The sequence below is a fragment of the Protomyctophum bolini genome (genome assembly GCF_963924005.1).
Source record: "Protomyctophum bolini genome assembly, chromosome: 21".
NCBI lineage: Eukaryota > Metazoa > Chordata > Actinopteri > Myctophiformes > Myctophidae > Protomyctophum > Protomyctophum bolini.
The window spans coordinates 5,572,695-5,597,694 of record NC_137882.1 but is presented as its reverse complement, the minus strand read 5'-3'; the positions used below and the strand labels follow the sequence as shown (position 1 = coordinate 5,597,694).

Here is a 25,000-nt window from a genome sequence, read left to right as displayed (position 1 = left end):
GTATGTGTTTATATACCTTGCTTATTGTCAGTCACTCTTGGATAAGTGTGTGTATGCTATAAATGCCGAGGTTGTGGAATGGAAATAGATTTGATGTAATCGTGTATACTCCAACTTTCACTGTATTCACGCTACTGGAAATATAACGTTTTGTTTGTTGCTGCTGGTCTTCTTACATTACAGAAGGATACACCTTGTGGTTGAATCTTAAACTGCACTACTGTGTGTGCTCTTATATATGAGAGAGAGAGAGAGAGAGAGAGAGAGGGAGAGGGAGAGAGAGAGGTGGGTTGGGTGTGCTGCTGGGGTGGGAAGATGAAGCCAGACGATGACAAAGGAAAATGAACGGAAGACTTTTTCCTCGCCCTTCCTTTCACTGCGCTTATTCTTTCTTCATTTCCATTTTAGACATTGCTGTATAACCTTGCTGCAAATGACATATTCGAGACTTTTTATTTCCACCTCCGTTTGAGAGTATACCCCTTATTGTCTGTCTGTCTGTCTGTCTGTCTGTCTCTCTCTCTCTCTCTCTCTCTCTATCTCTCTCTCTCTCTCTCTCTCTCTCTCTCTGTCAGAAACATGGTCTTCAATATGCATTGTTTGTCTTCCCTTGGCATTGAACAAAACTTCAGTGGAGGAATTATAACACACACACGCACGCACACATGTCCGGTACGTACGTACGCACGCACGCACGGTGTCCTCTCTCCTGGTTGAATTAAAATACAGAGATGGACGCTGCAGCAGGAGCAGCAGCAGTGAAAATTGCAATTTCTGCAGCCTGGGCGCGCAGGGCTGACAGCAGATATTTCATCCCCGTTGTCACCCATGTATTAATAAAACATCAGCACACACACACACACACACACACGCACACACACACACACACACACACACACACACACACGTACACACACACACACACACACACACACACCAATGTAGATTGTATGCACAAAACATGGATCACTCACACAAGCACGGGACGATATGTAGAAAAAAAACCAGCGCACGCACACTCACAACTCCAGTTTCTCTCCTCAATCACTTCCCAGCATCTGCTATGAAAATTTCATGCTGTATATAATGTGCACTTAATGTGTTGCCGCTTAAAGCAACGATGTCAGTGTGTGTGTGTGTGTGTGTGTACATTATGTGTGTGTCAGTGTGTCCGACTGTCCGTGCATGTTTCTGTGTGTGTGTGTGTGTTTGTTTGTGTTTTGCTTTTGCACGTCTGTTCCCTTGATTGTGAGCGCGTTTGCTGTGTGCAGTGGAATGAGAAAGGGTTAATCATATCATGTTTCCGGGATCGGGGCGGGGTTTGGTTTTAAGGGGGGGGTGGGGGGGGGGACTGGCAGACCCCCTTATGCTCGCCACACAATGGCCAAAGTGATTGTATGCAAATGGGGCTGACCTCAATGGCCCCCTTTGCATGATTTCTGTGTGTGCGTGTGTGTGTGTTGTGTGTGTGTGTGTGTGTGTGTGTGTGTGTGTGTGTGTGTGCGTGTGTGTGTGTGTGTGTGCGTGCGCGCGTGTGTGTGTGTTCAAAAGAGCTGTGCTCATCAATCTGCCCCACCTTAATAACCATATTCCAACACAAATGCACACCTACGTACACACACACACACAAGGAGGGGGGGGGGGTCCTCCTTTTAAAAAAGATGAAATTTTGAATGCCTTTGACTGTGTGTGTGTGTGTGTGTGTGAGTGATGTGAGGCTTGTGTGTGTGAGGGTTTGATTTCGCGTGTGTGTATGTGTGAGTGTGCTCACCCTGAGATGGAGTGTGTGTGTGTGTGTGTGTGTGTGTCTGTGTGCGCGCTCATGCCTGGTTATCTGGCCTCTCTCAGACTGCTCAAAATTCATTACACAGTGACATCAGGCCTGCCGGAGACAAATGATGGCTGGATGAAAGAGAGCGCTGAAGCTCGGCTAGGATTAGTGTTCGAGAGAGACACACACACTCACACACACACACACACACACACACACACACACACACATTCACGTACTGACATACACATTTATGGCACGCTGTGTGACACACACACACACACACACACACACACACACACACATTAATCCACTGGCAGAACAGTGCAGACACACAGAATTATCAAACAAGGGGTTGAACCTTTGGAGATGGGCTGGCTGGCCAATCGGCTAAAAAGAATAGAGATGCTAGTATATGAGTGTGTGTGTGTGTGTGTGTGTGTGTGTGGGGGGGGGGGGGTTGTTTGTGGGTACATGCATGCATATAGATGGGTATTTATTTAGTCACATCTCTCTGCCGACCTGCGTTATAGCTGTTGTGCATCATAGAGCGCTCATAGAACGTTGGTGGAATAGTGTCGCTGTGAATGTGATCAGATTGAGGCCTTAACCGTTATCAGTCTTATTTGTTCTGATTGGTTCCGATTGGACTGTTAAGAGTGTAGCCCACATCAGACTGTTATGAAATTACACTATTGGGAAATATCACCACTTGAACCCCAGCATCCATGTTCATAACTGGTGGGTAACATACTGTATACTGTAGCTTTTTGTTTGGCAGAGATTTGGTGCAGATGGCATTGTGGTTAATGTAGTTCTTTCCTTTATGTGTTTTTCAGAGGGTGAAGCATATAGTTATACGTAATCTAGAGAGCGGACAGCCCCTCCTCCACTATTCATTTCAATGGAAGTTGCTCAGTGGCGTTTGAAGGACCCGGTAGAACGCTCTGCTCTGCTCTACTAACACATTTTCTTGATTTGGACACCAAACGTTTGTTGTCCAAAATGTGGAAGTGCTAACTCGCCTGAACGCGCCTGAATCGGTTAAACCCCCGGCTGCGTGCTCTTTTGCTCGTGCTAAATGCATGGGCAAAACCGCCCGCCTGCAGTGCCAGCTTTGGCCAGTAGAGTGGGGCGGCTTCAATGTTTCCCCTGACGCTCATGGGGTTCTTGGGGTGAAGACAGTGAGGCATTGTGGTTAATGTAGTTCTTTCCTGTATGTGTTTTTCAGAGGACATGGGTGAAGACGGTGAGGCATTGTGGTTAATGTAGTTCTTTCCTGTATGTGTTTTTCAGAGGACACGAGTGAAGGCGTTGAGGCATTGTGGTTAATGTAGTTCTTTCCTGTATGTGTTTTTCAGAGGACATGGGTGAAGACAGTGAGTGTCATCCTCGCTCTTCCTCCAGGAGTGGACCGAACATGGCTGACCGAGACCTGGTGGAAAGCAAAAGAATTGACCGTATGTACAACACGCACGCACGACTCACACACACACACACAACACACACACACACACACACACACACACACACACACACACACACACACACACACACACATGTACACACGCACGCACACACGTACACACCTCACATTTGTGAAAATACTGAAAATAACATGATATACAAGCGTGTAGATCCTGTATGTGTGTGACACAGGTTCATTGGTTGATTGAAGAACGGTAAAGTCAAAGATTATGCTTAAAAGGATGACGCAAAAGCCCCATGGGGCTTGTTTCCATTGTGGTCCATTGTACTCAATGTGTCAGTGATAATATGTATATGTACACTACAATATAAATACAGTGCAAAACATATTGGATAAAGCTCAGTAGAGTACATCCACAGAGAAAGTAGTGATTGAGGTATCAATTATGTATAAATGAGTACTAACTTTCATCCTAACTACGCCTAATCCAAAACTCTGACCCTAACCCTGAATCCTTTACCAATTGTATGTCTAACTAACCAAATATTTAAAACGACCATCTTGCGAGGACCAGGAAAATGTTGACTTCTCAAATTCTATTATACTTATGGGGATATTTGGCCCTCACGAGTTTAGTACACCACGCGCACACACACACACACACACACACACACACACACACACACACACCACACACACACACCAAACACGCTTCCCTCCATTCAGGTAGTCTTTCATCTCTCTCTCTTTCTCTTTCTTCTCTCTCTCTCTCTCTCTCTCTCTCTCTCTCTCTCTTGTGTGTGTGCGTGCGCGTGTACGCTGCTGACTAGCCTCCATGTGACCTGCTTTAATCGTTTCCATCTGACAGAGAGAGAGAGAGAGAGAGTAAAGAGCAATAGAGCAGACAATGAAAAATAAAAAATGAAGTGAAATGAAATGAAGGGGAGAAAGAGCGAGGGATGAGTTGGAGGGCTGTGGATATTACCAGCCAGTGTCCAGGCCCCGGATTATTTTTTAATCAAATCAGTTTGCGTGCTTGTAATTTATAAGCGCCTTGCATTAATCTTTCTCGTTCTTGTGCCCTCTCCGATGACATATTAATTTTTCATAAGCGCGGGATTAGACAAGGACTGTGTATGTGTGTGTGTGGAGGGAGAGGAGGGGGGGGGGGGGGGGGGGTTGTGTATATGTTTTTCTAATATTGCACAGCATCTCTGCAACCCTTGAAATTAGTTTTTATTTCTTTCCACCTTCCATCGCTCTTCCCCGCCCTTCTTGTTTCTTTTTCTCTCTCCCCTGCTCAATCCATCCTCTAATTGTCGGCCGGTCTCTCTGACCCGTCGCCAGAGAGGTTCACGAGTCACATTCGCTATGTGCTGTGCTTCTTCAACGTAACAGTAGCACAGTGTGATAATACAACAGGAAGATATTATAATTGTACCATTTAAATTTATCAGACACTCGACTCACAAGGTATAAACGCACGCATCAAATGCAGAGAGACGGTGTACAGCGCCTCAGTAAACTATGTGATCATCATAGCTAAACCAAGAACCTATAGCTAGCATCGGTCTAAAGAATATAATAATAACATGCTGTCTAAATTTAATTAAACTTAAATTAAACTGGTCAATATATGAGGGAGAGTGCAATAGAATAGAGAGGTGTGTGTGTGTGTGTGTGTGTGTGTGTGTGTGTGTGTGTGTGTGTGTGTGTGTGTGTGTGTGTGTGTGTGTGTGACCATTTATATTCTGTAATAATTCTGCATCTGGTAATGTGTATAAGCAGAGAGAGAGAGAGAGAGAGGGGCAACATCATGTCCAAGACTTGAGGGGTGTGTGTGTGTGTGTGTGTGTGTGTGTGTGTGTGTGCAGGAAACATATTGCCCCTACAGCTAGACTGTGGTCAGGATAGCCCTGGCATGGTGTTATATTTGATTTACCCAAATAAGAATTCATATGCTCTCTTTATGTATGAGATGGAAATCCATGGCTGGAGATGAATATTGCATGCAAGGGTCTCTCTCTCTCTCTCTCTCTCTCTCTCTCTCTCTCTCCCCCCCCCCCATACATTCTCCACCTCTCCCTCTCTCTCCCCCCCCCCCCCCCCCCCCCCCCCATCATACCTATCTCTCCATAATGTGAGACTCAATGAGGCAGAATCAGAGCTGAGTGAGACTGGGTCCTATTAGTTAAGGTAGTCATCTATCTTTTAGCTCTATCTCTCCGACAGGCCCCTGTCTGACGGCGGAGGACTGGTGGGGGGGGGGGTGGGGGGGTGGTGGGGGGGGCGGCGTCCATGCATTTACCCTCCGCATATTACCGCCTGCGTCATTTAACACCGCGCCGCGCGGCACACACATGCAAATAGACAATCTGAGAGAGAGAGAGAGATGGGGAAAATGGAGGGGAGAAGGAGGGAAAAAAAAGAACAAGAAGGGAGAAGGGTTCAGGTTTCTCTTCTATACCCCCCACCCACCCCCTACGTTTTTTTTTTCAAACCCCCATTTTGTTTCGTTTATCAGATATCACGAATACGTTTATAAGGCTGTAAAGTGGAAATGTATTCTAATTCATTTCTCTCTCTCTCTCTCTCTCTCCTTTAGTTTTTATTCCTTTTTTTCCCGCCGGTAATTTATTATCAGGATCACCTTCATGTCGTGGCGGCGGGTATAGATGGAGTGGTTGTAACAGTATGGTGGGTAGATGGAGTGGTTGTAACAGTGTGGTGGGTAGATGGAGTGGTTGTAACAGTATGGTGGGTAGATGGAGTGGTTGTAACAGTGTGGTGGGTAGATGGAGTGGTTGTAACAGTATGGTGGGTAGATGGAGTGGTTGTAACAGTGTGGTGGGTAGATGGAGTGGTTGTAACAGTATGGTGGGTAGATGGAGTGGTTGTAACAGTGTGGTGGGTAGATGGAGTGGTTGTAACAGTATGGTGGGTAGATGGAGTGGTTGTAACAGTGTGGTGGGTAGATGGAGTGGTTGTAACAGTGTGGTGGGTAGATGGAGTGGTTGTAACAGTGTGGTGGGTAGATGGAGTGGTTGTAACAGTATGGTGGGTAGATGGAGTGGTTGTAACAGTGTGGTGGGTAGATGGAGTGGTTGTAACAGTGTGGTGGGTAGATGGAGTGGTTGTAACAGTGTGGTGGGTAGATGGAGTGGTTGTAACAGTGTGGTGGTATAGATGGAGTGGTTGTAACAGTATGGTGGTATAGATGGAGTGGTTGTAACAGTGTGGTGGTATAGATGGAGTGGTTGTAACAGTATGGTGGGTAGATGGAGTGGTTGTAACAGTATGGTGGGTAGATGGAGTGGTTGTAACAGTGTGGTGGGTAGATGGAGTGGTTGTAACAGTGTGGTGGGTAGATGGAGTGGTTGTAACAGTGTGGTGGTATAGATGGAGTGGTTGTAACAGTGTGGTGGGTAGATGGAGTGGTTGTAACAGTGTGGTGGGTAGATGGAGTGGTTGTAACAGTATGGTGGGTAGATGGAGTGGTTGTAACAGTGTGGTGGGTAGATGGAGTGGTTGTAACAGTGTGGTGGGTAGATGGAGTGGTTGTAACAGTGTGGTGGGTAGATGGAGTGGTTGTAACAGTATGGTGGGTAGATGGAGTGGTTGTAACAGTGTGGTGGGTAGATGGAGTGGTTGTAACAGTATGGTGGTATAGATGGAGTGGTTGTAACAGTGTGGTGGTATAGATGGAGTGGTTGTAACAGTGTGGTGGGTAGATGGAGTGGTTGTAACAGTGTGGTGGGTAGATGGAGTGGTTGTAACAGTGTGGTGGGTAGATGGAGTGGTTGTAACAGTGTGGTGGGTAGATGGAGTGGTTGTAACAGTGTGGTGGGTAGATGGAGTGGTTGTAACAGTATGGTGGGTAGATGGAGTGGTTGTAACAGTGTGGTGGGTAGATGGAGTGGTTGTAACAGTATGGTGGGTAGATGGAGTGGTTGTAACAGTGTGGTGGTATAGATGGAGTGGTTGTAACAGTGTGGTGGTATAGATGGAGTGGTTGTAACAGTGTGGTGGTATAGATGGAGTGGTTGTAACAGTGTGGTGGGTAGATGGAGTGGTTGTAACAGTGTGGTGGGTAGATGGAGTGGTTGTAACAGTGTGGTGGGTAGATGGAGTGGTTGTAACAGTGTGGTGGGTAGATGGAGTGGTTGTAACAGTGTGGTGGTATAGATGGAGTGGTTGTAACAGTATGGTGGGTAGATGGAGTGGTTGTAACAGTATGGTGGGTAGATGGAGTGGTTGTAACAGTGTGGTGGGTAGATGGAGTGGTTGTAACAGTGTGGTGGGTAGATGGAGTGGTTGTAACAGTGTGGTGGTATAGATGGAGTGGTTGTAACAGTGTGGTGGGTAGATGGAGTGGTTGTAACAGTGTGGTGGGTAGATGGAGTGGTTGTAACAGTATGGTGGGTAGATGGAGTGGTTGTAACAGTGTGGTGGGTAGATGGAGTGGTTGTAACAGTGTGGTGGGTAGATGGAGTGGTTGTAACAGTGTGGTGGGTAGATGGAGTGGTTGTAACAGTGTGGTGGGTAGATGGAGTGGTTGTAACAGTGTGGTGGGTAGATGGAGTGGTTGTAACAGTATGGTGGGTAGATGGAGTGGTTGTAACAGTATGGTGGTATAGATGGAGTGGTTGTAACAGTGTGGTGGGTAGATGGAGTGGTTGTAACAGTGTGGTGGGTAGATGGAGTGGTTGTAACAGTGTGGTGGGTAGATGGAGTGGTTGTAACAGTGTGGTGGGTAGATGGAGTGGTTGTAACAGTGTGGTGGGTAGATGGAGTGGTTGTAACAGTGTGGTGGGTAGATGGAGTGGTTGTAACAGTGTGGTGGGTAGATGGAGTGGTTGTAACAGTGTGGTGGGTAGATGGAGTGGTTGTAACAGTGTGGTGGGTAGATGGAGTGGTTGTAACAGTGTGGTGGGTAGATGGAGTGGTTGTAACAGTGTGGTGGTATAGATGGAGTGGTTGTAACAGTATGGTGGTATAGATGGAGTGGTTGTAACAGTGTGGTGGTATAGATGGAGTGGTTGTAACAGTGTGGTGGTATAGATGGAGTGGTTGTAACAGTGTGGTGGGTAGATGGAGTGGTTGTAACAGTACTGGTGAGGTTTAGGATTGAAAGAGCTTTGAATAGTGGTGTAGGAAGTATACACGGAGGATGTTTCAGTATCAGTATCACAATATAAATGGAATTATAGAAGTTGTTACAAGTAACAGGCATGTGTATCTAAAAAGTATTGGCATCAGAATACATTTAGATTATGAAAGCCCCATCACGTTCGTTGTACATTTTGCCATTGAGAAAACGGTATCTATTTCAAAATGTGTCAAACATTTTCGAAACATCTACATACAAGCTCACAACACGTTGTGGGTTGTAGGTATAGCCTATATCCCCCCAAAAAACATACAGTTATCCTGGTCTCCACATTGTCTCCCAGTTGGCAGAGGAAGTGTGTAGCGCCCTGAATTACATTAGATAATTGACACTGGGTGAAAAAATGGGTAGCACAATCGTGGGATAAAAATGTAAAAAATAAAAAAATAAAGTAAGTACAGTAAAGCTACTTGGATGCTTCAAGTTCCCACCTCTGGGTTTGAGGAAGTTAAATGCAGGGATGTGTGTGTGTGTGTGTGTGTGTGCGTGTGCATGTGCTTGTGCGTGTGTGTGTGTGCGTGCGTATGTGTGGCGTGGAGTTAGCTTTGTTATGCTAGGCTATAGCGTTAGCATCAGAACATGGCCTTTTTGTTGTTGTTGCTCTTTGTTTTTCAGCTTAAAGTAGGGAGACTTAGCGTCTCCGACCCCATTCTCCAAATCTCTATAGGATGAAACATACGTGTGTGTGTGTGTGTGTGTGTGTGTGTGTGTGTGTGTGTGTGTGTGTGTGTGTGTGTGTGTGTGTGTGTGTGTGTGTGTGTGTGTGTGTGTGTGTGTGTGTGTGTGTGTGTGTGTGTGTGTGTGTGTGTGTGTGTGTGTGTGTGTGTGTGTATCTCTGGGGAAGGGGATTACACTGTGACCAAGTGAGCAGTGTATTTTGTGCACTTCATCGCCAAGAGAGAGGGAGAGAGAGAGAGAGAGAGAATATCGGAGGGGTCCGGAGAGACACAGGCTTTTCCCCCTCGCTTCATTTACATTGTCTATTTTTTTTTAATCCCGTGTCACGTTAGATTAACCCATTCTGAACGGGAACCCGTTTTGGTGTCAGCATCATGTTATGCTTTAGCTATTGAAAAATAGCAGATCTACAAGCTCATAGCGCGCCACCGAGTGGCGCGCTACGAGCTTGTAGGTCTGCTATTTTTGAAAAATTCGAAGAACGACTGACATTTTTAGAATCTGATCTCAGGTCAGAATGGGTTCATCAGACCAGTGTGTGTCCTAGTGGAAACCTCGCATGAATCTGATCTCAGGTCAGAATGGGTTAATTATAATCCATGTTAGATTTCCCATGCAAATGTCCCTGATGTGTATTACTTCCAGATAGCTTTGTGCTGTAACGTGTAGACTGTGCATGTCACCACGCCGCCATATAGCTCTGGGGCCCCGTGTTCGTTTCTTATAAATAACCAACCAAACAAAAAGGCCCCGGCATGGAAATGAGCCTGTCAAAGACAGCCTGAAGGAAATTACAGAGATCTCTACCTGCTTCAAATTAGCAAAGGAAATTACTCATTGTTCCCACACAGCCAAATAATGCAAATAATGTATTAATTTCGTGCACAATTTCCAATCGTGCAGATAAGAGAGGCCGGCGAGGCTGAAATGGAATGGCATGCAAACAAGATCAAGATTGTTGAATATTCCAGATTAGCCCCATTCGTTCGTTCGTTTCGTTCGCCTCCACAATATTTGTATTCACCTCCCTGCACCCATCAGGCACACTTCCCCCCGATTTGAAACGAGGGGGCTCCCCCCCCCCCCCACCAGATGAGATTAAAATACATGAAAGATATTAGCATATTTAATGACACGCCTGCAGCCATTCTTTTCTGTGTGCATGTGTTGTGTTTCCTGTAATGACGGGCCTTGTCGGACGTCTCCGACGATTTGTCAAAATGTGACAAAGGCCTCGCTCGTGTTTATCTCTCATTATAACGCCAGGCGGAAGCACAGGGAACCAGAAAGGGCCCCTCAGAAAACGGCAGACGGCTGTAACAAGCACGTTTTGTTTAGCTCTCTCTCTCTCTCTCTCTGTGTATGTCATATTCTCTCTCTCTCTCTCTCCCCCTCCTCTCTCTCTCTGTGTCATATTCTCTCCCTGGCTCGCTATGCTGTGTCTCGCCGGTCCCTCCCTCCCTCCCTCTCCTCTCCTCCCCGGCTCTCACCCCCTTCCCTCCCCTCAGGCTGTAGGGGACGCGGCGGGCCCTCTGTTGCTGTGCTGAGTGGTTCCGTGGGAGTTTGGGGGTCCAGAGAGTGGCGTTGTAATGTTATCAGGTGACCGGGGGTCAGCCTAATGCGTAACCTCGGAGCAGCAGGCCAGTAAATCATTGCTTCGGTCGGCCCTCCCTCGTCCGCCGGCCCCGCTCTGGCCAGCTTCCCTCCCTTAGATTTACTGCTTCGTAACCTTAGCTAGTCTGCCAGGGCTCAGGACAGCTAAATTGAATACTAAATCCAAAGCTGCAGCCACCCTGCCTGCTCCTATTTTAATTGACAGTTGTTTTTTTGTTGTTTTTCTTTTTTTTCTTCCTCCTCTCCTTCTATTCTCTCTTCCATTTTGTCGCTGTTGGATGGAAACCTCGAATGTCCAAAAACTTGTTACTTGTCAAGGACAGCAACGATATTTGTGTTTTTTTTGTCTTCTATTTTATTTTCTTTCTTGAAATGTCAGGAACGGAAACACGGTCTAGGTTAGGCACCGGCTGACTGTAAAGAACTAAATTAGAAAATGATGGCAAGCGCGATTTGATTTCTCCGTTTGGATGGCTCACTCAAAAAAGGTTTACTCGTGATTATGTGGTTTTATTCGCTGTGGAGTCGTGTCGTACACAGAGGGAGAGATAGGGGCCATTCCATGATGTGCTTGTTTGTGTGAAAAACTCATTTGCTTGTGCGTTGTGGTCTGCACAAAATGGCTTACCCTTTAACACATTTAGTACCGGAACTGCATCAAAATAAAGGCGTTGCTTGCGCCGGAGTAATCGCCAGAGTAGTGATCGCTTCCATTTTGAAAGCCATGAACCGGAAATACTTTCTTAAAAAAGTTGACTGACAAAGTGCCATCACAATCTCCGATCATCTTAATATATTTATATACGCTACAAAAAGAGTTCATATTTTGCGGGAGAGACGGATGAGGAGCAGAAACGCAGCGCCAGCATATCGATCCATTCATCACCACGGAGAGCGCCCTGGATGAGGAGATACGAGTCATTCTTTCCGCCGCGCTAACATGGGAGTCAATGACAAGCTAATAGTTTCACAGAGCGTTAGCATACGGCAAGCGAAAAGCGAAATGCCAAAAAAAAAAGAAGTAATTATTCTGAATATTATTATCTCGCCCCGCGTCGTTTGGACGTCGCTAGGACGTCCACAGACGTCTAAGGCACCTCTCGGTTCCAATCCTTATGACGTTTCAGGACGTGTTATGTACAAAATGTGTTAAGACACAAAAGTGGCAAGATTCTAAAATAGGTTCTGCGGGGGAAACCATTAGCGCCAATGCTATTGTCGGCCCCTCATTCTGCCTTTTGAGGAAGAATTTGGGGCCGAAATCCTCCTGAGGTGTTGAGAAAATCTACACTACAACTCTCTATCGCCCCCGCCTCTGTCTCTCTCTCTCTCATTCCACCTCTCTATATATCTACCTACACTATGTGTGTGTGTGTGTATGCGTGTGTGTGTGCATGTACTCGCAGCCCACACCCCCCAACCCCCCACCCTAAACGCCGTTTGACAGTTGCAAATAAAGATGGGTGGCGAGTGTGCAGCTCGCGTCCCTCTGCAATGCAAAGGGGTTGACTGTCATAAATCACCTTTTGATTTATCTAATCAAGCAAGGTCCTGCCGCATGCACACATTTGTCATTGCTTGTGTGTGTGTGTGTGTGTGTGGGGGGGGGGGGGGGAGGGGGGGTTGGGGGCGTCAGCTGGCTTCACTGGGCTGCAGCTAGCCAGCACCATCACCACCACCGAGGGATGGAGGGAAGGTGGTAGGAGAGGAGAGGACAGGGGGGGGGGGGGGGTCATTACAGACTGGTAGACAAAGGAGAGAAATGTCAGGAGAGTCTCTTGTTCTCCATCTCTGTTGTTCATTCTCTCCTACATATGGTTGCTGTCGGGCAGAAATCTTGTATCTCCATTATTTCCAATTTATTCATAAATCGGCTTACTTTGTCACACAAGAGTGTCGCACAGTAGTAGTGAAAATGGCAGATCTTGGCTGTTTTTTTTGTGGCTTTTTATTATATATTTTTTTATGGAGGGACAGACAGTAGGCTGACAGGAAATGGGGGGAGAGATGGGGGAGAGACATGCAGTAAAGGCCGTCGGGATCGGGAGTCGAACCCGCGGCACACTGCCAGACTGGATTACCAGACAAGGTGCCTGGACCGCTGAGCCACGGCCCATTATTTTAAAATAATAATAAAAAAAGGAACGCTTTTGGACATACAAGGTTTAACTGCGTATGTCCTGTTCATACGTCGTGGTACAACAGTGTCTCAATAGAAACAGCAATAGCAGACATTCTAGATCGTCTATATTTTTTCTATTTTCACCCTCTTCGCCCCACCCTCAAATCAATCATTGATACATTTTTATAATCTGTTAAATCGATTAGTTCGAGTAACTGTTACACCCCCTTCAAAGCGATGCTGCATGAAAATACGAACACCACGGGGAAAAGAAACATGTATCTCCTGAATATTTCATTCTTATGATCTTACAGATAGATGCCATGTTGTCTTTTATATAGCAGCCGTTGGTGTTTGTTTATATCAGACTATATCCTCGGTCGTTTTTACGTTTTCTTTCTTTTAATATGTTTTTTATTTTAATTTCTGACTGCATTTCTATGCCTTGAAATGACTTTATGAGTCACGCTGGGGAGTCGCCACTTAAAGCTCCTAAGTGGCGATATAGAGAACGGCTCTCTCAACATTTCAAGGTTACCCGACTGTTTTTCCTCCGCTCGAGTGTCATAAGTGTTGATGAAAGCAGTAGGTCGAAGACCAGAAGGACTCTGTGTGTTCAGCATCACACACACACACACACACACACACACACTCGCTTGCGCCGCACGCACTGCGCAAACACACATTTACATTGGATATGACAGTAATCAATGCTGATGTGCGAGGGGTTCTCTCCCTGCCTCATTGTAAATGTGTTTGCGAGCCTCTTGTCCGACAATCGCCTCGTCTCCTTTTTCGCAGGGATGTAATTTAGTTGCAAATTGACTGGAAGATGAAGGCAAACATTGAAAGTTGAAATTAGAAATGGTTTCATAATCACAAAAGCGGGAGGCGGGCTCAGCCGGGGGGGAAATGTCAGGTGGTGTGACGCCGGAGAGCGCCCGTGCCCGACCCGGCTGACCAATATGGTTTCAGGGACCTGTCGTGCAAAGTCTGACACAACAGTGGACGTGACACACATGCACATGCACATACACGCACGCGCACACACACACACACACACACACACACACACACACACACACACACACCAGCTCTGCAGGGGCCATCACATGCAGCAGGAGACGAGATTACCTCGCTATTCTGAGCTGAGCTGCAGTGCAATTCTCGGATGTTCTTGGAAATTCACATTGTGCCCTTGTGTGTGTGTGTGTGTGTGTGGTGTGTGTGTGTGTGTGAGTGTGCACCCCCCTTTTCTTTCTTTCTTTCTTTCGTCCGTCCTTCCTTTCTTCCCTCCCTCCCTCTCTCTGTCACTTTCCTTGACAGGCCAATATTTCAGGCTGCAGATATGGGGGATTACAAATAAAATAAGTGGAACGCCTACTTAATGCAACAGAATTAAAATGCATGAACGGGCCAGAGGAATTGATATGCGCCGAGTACAAACACGGACCACAGAATAATATGAAATACACCCCCCCCCCTCCCCTCATGTATCACTGCTTTGATTTCCTCCTTTTTTTTTCTCCCCCCATTTGTGCATCTAGCGTGAAGCGTTGACTCGCAAGAGTGAGGCTCGCAATATTGCCTTGAGTGACCAGACGAGAGGGGGCAGAGTGTGTGTGCGTGTGTGTGGGGAGGGTGTTAGGGGCTAGAGCGAGAGAGAGACAGACATACAGAGAGGGAGGAAGAGAGAGAGAGAGACACACACACACAGACAGACAGACAGACCGAGGAAGGAGGGAGAGAGCTGCTGTTGCTATGTGTTTGTGTTGTGCAGAGTGGCTAAATTGCAGTGGCAGAGCATAGCAGGGCTGCTCGGCTCGTATCTGAGGATGAGGCTAATGAAAGATTTATCAGTGGCTGCAGCATTTACTAAATACAACCAGAGGCTGATCTCTGTACGCATTGAGCCCCGCTGTTAACGTCTCACACTCACACACACACACACACACACACACACACACACACACACACACACACACACACACACACACACACACATTCTGCTTCTTGCCGCTACCGTATACCACCAGCCGTGACCAAGCGGCGGAAATTTAGCATCCAGCGCAGACAGAGAGGGTTGTTTAGGCGGCTGGGGAAATGTATATGAACTAATGAAGTGTATAATATTACCATAACATTTAATGCATGTCGTGCTGTGATAATGAGACTGCCTTGAATTTTTCCCTCACATTTTCACATGTCCTCGGGGCAACCAAAAAAAGAGAAAGAGCTCCGTTTTACACCAATGTGAAGAATACCAGTCCATGTTCCTGCCCCGTGTCTGGGATTGTCTAGGTGTCAAATAATTCCTCAAATCACCAACCCCCCCCCCCCTCCACCCCCCCAAGTCTCACTGAATGCTAATTCGCCGGACGTGTTTACCATTACGTTGTGTGTGTGGGGGGTCTTTTGTAGTGTTTGTTTTTCAGTGGTTTTGTCATGCACATAGGGACGCCATGTCAACGAGGGTGAATGCACATTCATAATTATGTCACATTTAAATAAATAAAATATCTCTATTTTTTTTAACACTAGTTCATACATCCAGTATGTATGAACTATGGGATACTATAACATTGAGTCACGTCTCTCTCTCTCTCTCTCTCTCTCTATTCAAACACGCTGCATGGACCTAATGGGGTTGTTTTCCTCGGGCACTAACACTGTACCAATTTGTAAAAAATTAAAGAACATGGCAGAATAATGCTCAATTCTATTAACAAATCGCTATAAGGTCATACTGTGCGACCTTTCTCGGAAGTTATCTTTCATGCGATCCTTCGCCGCTATCTATTTTTCCACAATGCCCATTTCACATAAATGTGCACGCATTTCAAACTGAATTATGGGTATCATCGCATTTCCAACGGACCATAAACGGACACTGTAATGGCGAGGGAGCTACCAGGGGTGTCGCCAAAAAGACTACTAAAATGACTGATGCCAGAGTACGACTTTAACTCTCTCTCTCTCTCTCTCTCTCTCTCTCTCTCTCTCTCTCTCCTGCTAGGAGTGAATGCGCTGTCTAAAGATGGCCCCGGATCCAATGCTATGACCAAACGCTCTCTTCTGCCAGACCAACAGATTGACAGCCCTCCCAAAAGGCCCAAGTCGGCTGAGGTGAAGACCTCTGCTAATGAGCAGGTAAAGGAGACCGAGAAAAATACAAGAGCTGAATTATGTTACAGTGTCGGGTACTGATGGTTGGAGAATGGTATGGCTAATTGCTTCATGAGGGCATACACGCTTGATCCCCACTGGCTTTATTAGTTACAGCTGTTTCACCCCAGATCACTGCTGAGACGCCCCTGAGCAAGGCACGTACAGCCAGCAGGTGATATTTAAATGCACAAATTGTAATTCTCCCTAACTGGGCACTTCCCCTAAATTGCCCCAGTACAAATGTCTCGGTACAATTCACCGCGTGGGTGTATATGAACTCAGATTTCAACATTTCACAGTGTACACAGTGTGTGTATATACACAGCTGACACCAAATAAGTGGAATTAGTGGGAAAAAAGCTTGGATTGAAGGTTACCTGACCTGTGAAAAGTCTGGTCAGATGGCAAAAAACAGTGAAAGTCTTTAGAATTAGTGGCTTTAAGCTAAACCAAAGTTCTAATGTCGACGGGCACACCAGGCTAATGGCTAATGAGGCAGCTTCTCCTCCATAAGCACTAATGAAGTCCACTAATGAAGTCTGAGCCCTTTTCCAGTCTGCAAAAAAAGATGAGCTAATGGCAAAGAGGCTTATCAACAAACCGAGAACCAAGAAATGCTAAGCAAAGCATTTAGCTTTCGCTGGCGCCAGTGGATCCAGCGAAGGGGTTAAACCGCTCCCCAATCCTTTGCCTTGCCCTGACAGAAGTCTTTAGCATCAGGCGCGCAGGGCGGCCGGGCGGCTAGCCCTTTGTGTTCTTAAGTGGAAATACCTGCTCTAGCCTTAGGACTCGCCCCCCAGCCCATCTCCCCGCCTGTCTCCCCTTTTTGCATCTCTTTAAATTATATGTGTTTTTAAATTAGATTATGAAGTATTAGCTCGTCTGGGTTCTGCAGGGGCCCTGCGTTGGAGGGGAAGGACTTAGTCATTTCAGAAATGGATTCTATTAAGACAGGTGGTGAGGAAGGCAGGCGGCCATGTTCAGGCGGCCATGTTCAGAGTACTCCCTGTAATGAGGGCAAGGCGGTGCCTGGGCGGGTGCACACCTTTGTCATCTCTTAATCTACTGATTAGAAAACCTAGCCAATCATGGTCCCTACTTATAAAATTGCATGAGTTGAGGGACTTAAGTGAATTACATGAACACGGGGTTGATCTACGTTTTGTGTCTGGATGGTGGGGTGGTTATGGGGCATGTGTGGAGGATGAGGTGATTGGGTAGTTAAATGTGGGGTCTCCAATAAAGTAAAATAAAGGCCCCTGGAAAAAATTCCACTCAATTCCACAGATTTGTTGTAAGTTTTCCAACCCTATAACGGGGCGAGGGAGACGCATTGCTTGTATCCGCCTGGCTGCCCGCCTTACGATCTAGTCGTGTTTATTCCTCGGCATTAATGTCACTGTTAATATAATCGTCACTGTCGAGGCAGAGAAACCTGTCCAAAACCATTAATTTTCAAGGAAATGGAAAAACATAACCCGTGTGTTCCTGTGGATCCAATGTAGTTATTATTTTATTTCACGAGCTCTTGTTAATACCTTTCATTGGTTCAAATATTTATAAAAACCCACTTTCTCCATGCAGGTGCAGCAGTGCCCTTACTGCAACTACAGCAGTAAAGATGCCAACCGCATGCAGCTGCACGTGATGTCCCAGCATTCCATGCAGCCGGTGATCCGCTGCCCGCTGTGCCAGGACGTCCTGAGCAACAAGATCCACCTGCAGTTGCATCTCACCCACCTCCACAGCGTGGCGCCCGACTGTGTGGAGAAACTCATACTCACTGTGAGTGGAAGCCTCAGTGTGTGTGTGTGTGTGTGTGTGTGTGTGTGTGTGTGTGTGCGTGTGCGTGTGCGTGTGTGCCTGCCTAACCCCTTTTGGGGTTCTGTACAGTATTCAAAAATGAAACAAAATAATAATAATGCTGCTATATACATATTTGAAGTTTTTCAGAAAACTTAGGTCAGGATTTAGAAGGCGTTTTTAGAATCGGCCTCAGTCCAAAATGGGATAATATTGGGCTTCTTATTGGGAAATGTACGAAATGTATGTGTGCCATTAATCCTCCTGAATCACTGCATCTTGTCTTGGGCTTTATAAAAGTTGTCCTTTTGAGAAGTGCATGTTGAAATGAAAAAATGGAAGTCATTGTGTTAGTGGCGGTGTCCGTCCAGTCCTCCCTCCGGTCTGCTGTCTGGCTCAGGGCGAGGGCCAGACATTGAACAGTCCCATGAAGCAGTGACCCCGCTCCGCTCCCTCGGGGCAAACCGTCATAAACTTGACAGTTGTCGTCCTCTGAGAGCGAGGAGCCCAAGTCCGCTCATTCAAAAATGAGCCGGCGACATAGAAAGTGGGGAAAAGTAGAACAGTTCCTCGAACGTGTTTTGGCTGAGAGAGACGTATACCTGTCCGCCGTAATTCATCTTAAGCACACTTTGATGATCATTCTGACTTTCTCTTGCCTTTGATAGGTTGTTGGACCTGACACGATGACACCAAATAATGTAACGCACCCATCACCCGGGCCAGACAAAGCCCTGTCTCTGATGGAGTCGTCTGCTGCTCTGTCTGAGGGCTCTGCGAAGATCCAAGGTGAGGACAGCACACTGTCTGCAACCCAACCCAGTATACTTACTCCAATTCCAAAGCATTTTTCTAAGGCAAATCAATCAATCAATCAAAAAGTATTGAAATGGTTGAGATGGATATATTTAAACCTTAAATTTATTCAGAAATGTTGATGCTAATGAATCCTGAATGCTGATTATATATAGCTCATTTGAATAACATATTCATAATAATAATGTATTTATAATAGACACAATATAAAAACGATCAACTATCCACATGAAAATCTCACTCCCAAACATTCTAGGGCTTTCTGTAGCTTTAGTATTATTCTCGTTAAGCCTATGCTTATGAAGTGGGACAGAAGTAAAGTTCCTTCCTACCACAGTGGAGACTAAAGGTTCCAATCCAAAACTTGATGATCGAATTTGTACTGAAAATAGATTTGATAGTATATAATAATGTCAAGGTCACGTGATGTTTTTCTTTCACCTTCCCTTTGGCTTGTATTGACTTCTATGTTCTATGTTGTTGTTTTAGGAAACAGCTCAAAGGACGAACTGAACACTCGAGAGCAGAACGATTTGGACCTTCAGGCTGAAGAAGTCAAACCCCCCAGGGAGGCGTCGGAAGGCCCCGACTGGAAGAGGGCGGGTGGTCCCGGACACGACGCCCTGCAGGACCCCGTGAGCGAGCTCCAGAGGCTCCAGCAGCAGCAGCAGCTCTCCGTCTCCGACCGGCACGTCTACAAGTACCGCTGCAACCACTGCAGCCTGGCCTTCAAGACCATGCAGAAGCTTCAGATACATTCCCAGTACCACGCCATCAGAGCGGCCACCATGTGCAGCCTCTGCCAGCGCAGCTTCAGGACATTCCTGGCCCTCAGGAAACACCTGGAGAACGGCCACCCGGAGCTGTCGGAGGCCGAGGTGCAGCAGCTCATCGGGAGCCTGCCGCTGAACGGAGACATCACCGAGAGCGAGGCCAGGGCCTTGGAGGAAGCTCAGGCCTTTGAACACGACCTGGACAAAGACGACGAAATGGACCAGGAGGAGAAACCCAGTCCCACGGGAAGCGACAGCAGTTCACTGCTGGACGACATGGGAGCGGAGCCAAAACGGACCCTTCCCTTCAGAAAGGGGCCCAACTTCACCATGGAGAAATTCCTGGACCCTTCTCGTCCTTACAAGTGCACGGTGTGCAAGGAGTCTTTCACCCAGAAGAACATTCTCCTAGTCCACTATAACTCCGTCTCCCATCTACACAAGCTGAAGAAGGTACTCCAAGAGGCCTCGAGCCCAGTTCCCCAAGACACATGCAACAGTGTTGACAACAAACCGTTCAAATGCAACATTTGCAACGTCGCCTACAGCCAAAGCTCTACACTGGAGATTCACATGAGGTCCGTGCTCCACCAGACCAAAGCCAGAACAGCCAAAACTGAAATGAGCAGCAGTAGTAGTAGTAGTAGCAGCGGGATCAGTGGTCCAGTGCCAGCAAAGAGCCCAGCCCCATCTGCACAAGGGAACAGCAACAACTTGGACACTGCTAGAAGTGGAACGCCCTCCACTAACAAAGAAAACACTGTGGAAGCCAAAGACGGTAACAGCAGCAACAATACAAAGCAAAACGCCACTACTGACCATGCCACAGCGCAGACAAGTATCAGCCACCTATCGGCACAGTCCCAAGCCCAGCTGCAGATGCAGCTTCAGCATGAGCTCCAGCAGCAGGCTGCGTTCTTCCAGCCGCAGTTCCTCAACCCGGCTTTCTTCCCCCATTTCCCCATGACCCCGGAGGCACTGCTGCAGTTCCAGCAGCCCCAGTTCCTTTTCCCCTTCTACATACCGGGGGCAGAGTTCAACCTCAGCCCGGAGATGGCTTTGCACTCTGCGGCGGCTTTTGGAATGCCCGGCCTCACCGGGTCTTTCCTGGAAGACCTCAAACAACAGATGCAACAGCAGCATCAGATGCAGCAAGTTCAGGCGCAGCAACAGGCTCAGCAGCAGCAGCAGCAGCAGCAACAGCAGCAACAACAACAACAACAACAACAACAGCAGCAACAGCAGCAGCAGCAACAGCAACAGCAAGCGTCCCTGTTGCAGCATCAGCAACAGAAAAACCAGCTCTCACAGACCCACAAACCCAAAATTGAGCCCAGCTCTGTATTTGTCTCTGAGATACAAATGTCCCGGGAGGCTGAGGACCACTTGGAGAAACAGGAGAACAGAGCCAAGATGGAGAATGGAGTCGACGGACTATGTGACGGCGGAAAAGACGGCAAAGACAAGAAGTCAAAGTTCTCGGAGCCACTCATTCCTCCTCCACGCATTGTTTCAGGAGCTCGAGGCAACGCAGCCAAGGCTCTCTTGGAGAACTTTGGATTTGAGCTGGTCATTCAGTACAATGAAAACAGACAGAAAAACCAGAGGAAGAACAAAGATGGAGTTGAGCAAGTCGACATAATAAAAACAGATAAGCTTGAATGTGGAATGTGCGGAAAGCTCTTCTCCAATATGCTCATTCTCAAAAGTCACCAGGAGCATGTGCACAGCCAGTTCTTCCCATACGTGGAACTGGAGAAGTTTGCCCAGCAGTACAGGGAGGCCTATGACAAACTGTACCCCATACACCCTGCATCACCTGAGACCCCGCCGCCGCCCCCTCCACCTCCTCCACCACCTCCGCCCCCCGCTCCAGCCCCTTTGACAGCTACTCCACCTCCTTCTACATCCATGACCAAACCACAAACCCCACAGGCCCCACCACCACCACCTGTCCCCGTTTCAAACCAGACTCCTCACCAGACCCCTCACCAGACTCCTCACCAGACTCCTCACCAGACTCCTCACCAGGCACCACCCCAGCCCCAGCCACCTCCGCCCCCACCTCCACCCCCTCCGCCTGCCTCTCCTGCACCCCCACAAATGCAGCTCTCTGTCCCCATGGATCTCCAAATGTTTTCTCAAATGTCTCCTCTGATGATGCAGTCAGTGGGGCATCCTGGACTGACCCATCAGCTGGCCCTCCAGATGCCCACTATGGACTCCCTCTCTTCAGACCTCACGCAGCTCTGCCAGCAGCAGCTCGGCCTCGACCCAAACTTCCTCCGCCAGTCCCAGTTCAAGCGCCCGCGCACTCGCATCACTGACGACCAACTGAAGATCCTTCGGGCCCATTTCGATATCAATAACTCCCCTAACGAGGAGCAGATTCAAGAGATGTCCGAGAAGTCTGGCCTGCCCCAGAAAGTCATCAAGCACTGGTTCCGTAACACCCTTTTCAAAGAGCGGCAGCGAAGCAAAGACTCCCCTTACAATTTTAGCATCCCTCCCATTACTACCTTGGAAGATATACGAATTGAGACGCAGTATAACACACTTGAATACTACAGAACTGATGCTACTATGAACAAGAGGTCCTCTAGGACCAGATTCACTGATTACCAGCTAAGGGTACTTCAAGACTTCTTCGACACCAATGCCTACCCGAAAGATGATGAGATTGAGCAGCTCTCTACCGTGCTCAACCTCCCGACCAGAGTCATTGTGGTGTGGTTCCAGAATGCCCGGCAGAAAGCCAGGAAGAGCTACGAGAACCAGGCAGATTCAAAAGACTGCGAGAAGAAGGAGCTGACGAATGAACGTTACATCAGAACCAGCAACATGCAGTACCAGTGTAAAAAGTGCAACATTGTGTTCCCGCGCATCTTTGACCTTATCACTCACCAGAAGAAGCTATGTTATAAGGATGAGGATGAGGAAGGAATGGAGGAGATGACCTCTGATGAATTTATAGACACTGGTGAGCAAAGCTTAAGCCACTACCAGTCCACTACCATGTCCAGCCAGGCGACCCCAGAACCTCCCAAGCAAACTCACGTAACAGCCAGTAGTTCTGGCTCAAGCTCTCCTCTGATGCCTTCTCCGCGGCCCAGCGTGGGTAAGGCCTCGCCCAAGCCTGAGATTCCCCCTGAAATTAAACCTAAGCTGACTGAAACTGCCCCATCGCCAGTTATCAAGTCATTGCCAGACCCCAGACCGTCAAAGGCCTCCACTCCTCAGCCCCCACCACAAAAACCTCCCCAGTCACAAAGTTCAAGACCACATTCACAGCCACAGTCGGCTACGGTGCCCTCAAGCCCCCTCTCACTGGCCCTTTCCTCGCTCACAAACAACCTCCCTCACCAGATGCTTCAGTACCAGTGTGACCAGTGCAAGATCGCCTTCCCTACCGTGGAACTGTGGCAGGAGCACCAGCACATGCATTTCCTGGCTGCCCAAAACCAGTTCCTTCATTCACAGTTCCTGGAACGGCCCATGGATATGCCCTATATGATATTTGACCCCAACAATCCCCTCATGGCTAGCCAGCTGCTGTCCGGAGCGCTCTCCCAAATGCCTGGTCAGAGCAGCTCAGGTCTGGCCTCTGCCCCAAGCGCCGGGGCAATGAAGAGGAAACTTGACGACAAAGACGAAAGCTCTGCTGATAAAGATGGCACAATCAGTAGTGAAGAGCAACACAGAGACAAACGCTTGAGAACCACCATCACACCAGAACAACTGGAGATTCTCTATGACAAATACCTACTGGACTCGAACCCCACGCGGAAGATGCTGGACCACATTGCACGAGAGGTCGGCCTGAAAAAGAGAGTTGTCCAGGTTTGGTTCCAGAACACTCGTGCAAGAGAGAGAAAGGGCCAGTTCCGTGCTATTGGGGCCTCTCAGTCCCACAAGAAATGTCCCTTTTGCAGAGCACTATTCAAGGCAAAATCTGCTCTTGATAGCCACATACGGTCTAGACACTGGCATGAGGCAAAACAGGCAGGCTTCAGTTTGCCACCAAGCCCAATAATGAATCAAGACAATGACAGAGGTGAAAGCCCAAATAAATATAATTTCTTTGAGTTCCCACATCTGCCTACTAAGACTGAGCCAATGGAATATGAGCTGCCAACTGCATCCTCAACACCAATGAAACCATCTGAGACGCAGTTAAAAAACTTCTTCAGCCCTTCATCCGTGAAAGCAGAAAACTGTGATGAAACTGAAGGGGCGAACATGAATTCTGCAGAGGCCTGTCCTTATGACTTCAAGTTGGACTTTGATGAGACATCATCGATCAACACAGCCATAAGCGATGCTACGACTGGAGACGAGGGCAACAACAATGAGGTTGAGAGCCTCACTGCCAATGGAGGGGACAAACTGGATGGCAAGTGCAACCCAGCCCCAGGTTCTGATGGGGGGGATGACAGGCTCCAGTTCAGCATGGTGAGCCCTGCCCTCAGCTTCTCTGGAAAAGACTATGACACTTATTATAGCTACAGAGATGAAGAGTATGACGAAAGCTATGATATGAGTGAATCTTCAAGCCTGGCCGATCCAAGCTCACCTAGTCCCTTCGGAGCGGGAAACCCCTTCAGCAAGTCTGGGAAATCCAGCAGTGGTGGGGATAGGCCGGGCCACAAACGTTTCAGGACTCAGATGAGTAACGTGCAACTGAAAGTCCTCAAGGCTTGCTTCAGCGACTACCGTACCCCAACAATGCAAGAATGTGAGATGCTGGGCAACGAGATTGGACTTCCCAAGCGCGTGGTCCAGGTGTGGTTCCAGAACGCCCGTGCTAAAGAAAAGAAGTTCAAGATAAACATCGGAAAGCCATTCATGATAAGCCAAGGCTCGCCGGACGGACCCAGGCCTGAGTGTACTTTGTGTGGTGTGAAGTACACCGCACGGATGTCCGTCCGTGACCACATCTTCTCCCGGCAGCACATCGCCAAAGTGCAAGAGATCCTGGGAAACCAGGTGGACCGAGAGAAGGACTACCTAGCACCGACCACTGTCCGCCAGCTGATGGCCCAGCAGGAGCTGGACCGCATGAAGAAGGTCGGCGAAGGACTGGGGCTGCCCGTCCAGACCACAGTGGACATCAACAATGCACTTCATGGCCTCAGCCTGCCCTCAGGCTACCCAGGGATCTCTGGCTTACCGCCAGTCCTGCTTCCTGGGGTCAACGGGCCATCGTCACTTCCGGTTTTCCCACCCAACACACCCGGTGAGTTAGTATGACAAAAGGTGAAAAAAAAAAAAAAAAAAAAAGAGTAGTAGCTTTATGAACTGAACTTTATAACATGCACAAAACTTTAAAGACTATTTTTTATTCCACTCTTATCTACTACTGTTCATTCCATATCACAATGGTATTTGTGCAGAAAGTCCTCTTTTCTACTATTGGAAAAAATGTGGAAAATAATCATGTGCTGACAGTTCGAGTGCATGCATAATGTCAATTTAACATCTAAATTGGATTGTTAATTGATCATTCAGATTTTTCTTTAACAATTGCATCTATGTCATTGGTTTTGTTTGTTTTCATTGCGTTTCCCTTTATTATAGGTTTGGCATATCTATATTCCCATATTGGTTTAATGATATTAGCATAAAGCGCATGTGACAGTTTTGATCCATAACAAAA

General features: G+C 47.5%; 1 protein-coding gene across 2 annotated transcripts in view; it reads left to right on the top strand.

The window, feature by feature from the left end:
• zfhx4 (zinc finger homeobox 4) overlaps positions 1 to 25,000 on the top strand; it is a 133,303-nt gene that overhangs the window by 103,580 nt on the left and 4,723 nt on the right. For both annotated transcript variants that reach the window (XM_080793507.1, XM_080793508.1), the window contains exons 8-12: positions 3,133 to 3,231; positions 15,801 to 15,934; positions 17,537 to 17,737; positions 18,424 to 18,544; positions 19,061 to 24,580. In XM_080793507.1, the coding sequence (XP_080649633.1) occupies positions 3,133 to 3,231; positions 15,801 to 15,934; positions 17,537 to 17,737; positions 18,424 to 18,544; positions 19,061 to 24,580 (6,075 nt within the window). The remainder of the gene's footprint in view (positions 1 to 3,132; positions 3,232 to 15,800; positions 15,935 to 17,536; positions 17,738 to 18,423; positions 18,545 to 19,060; positions 24,581 to 25,000) is intronic.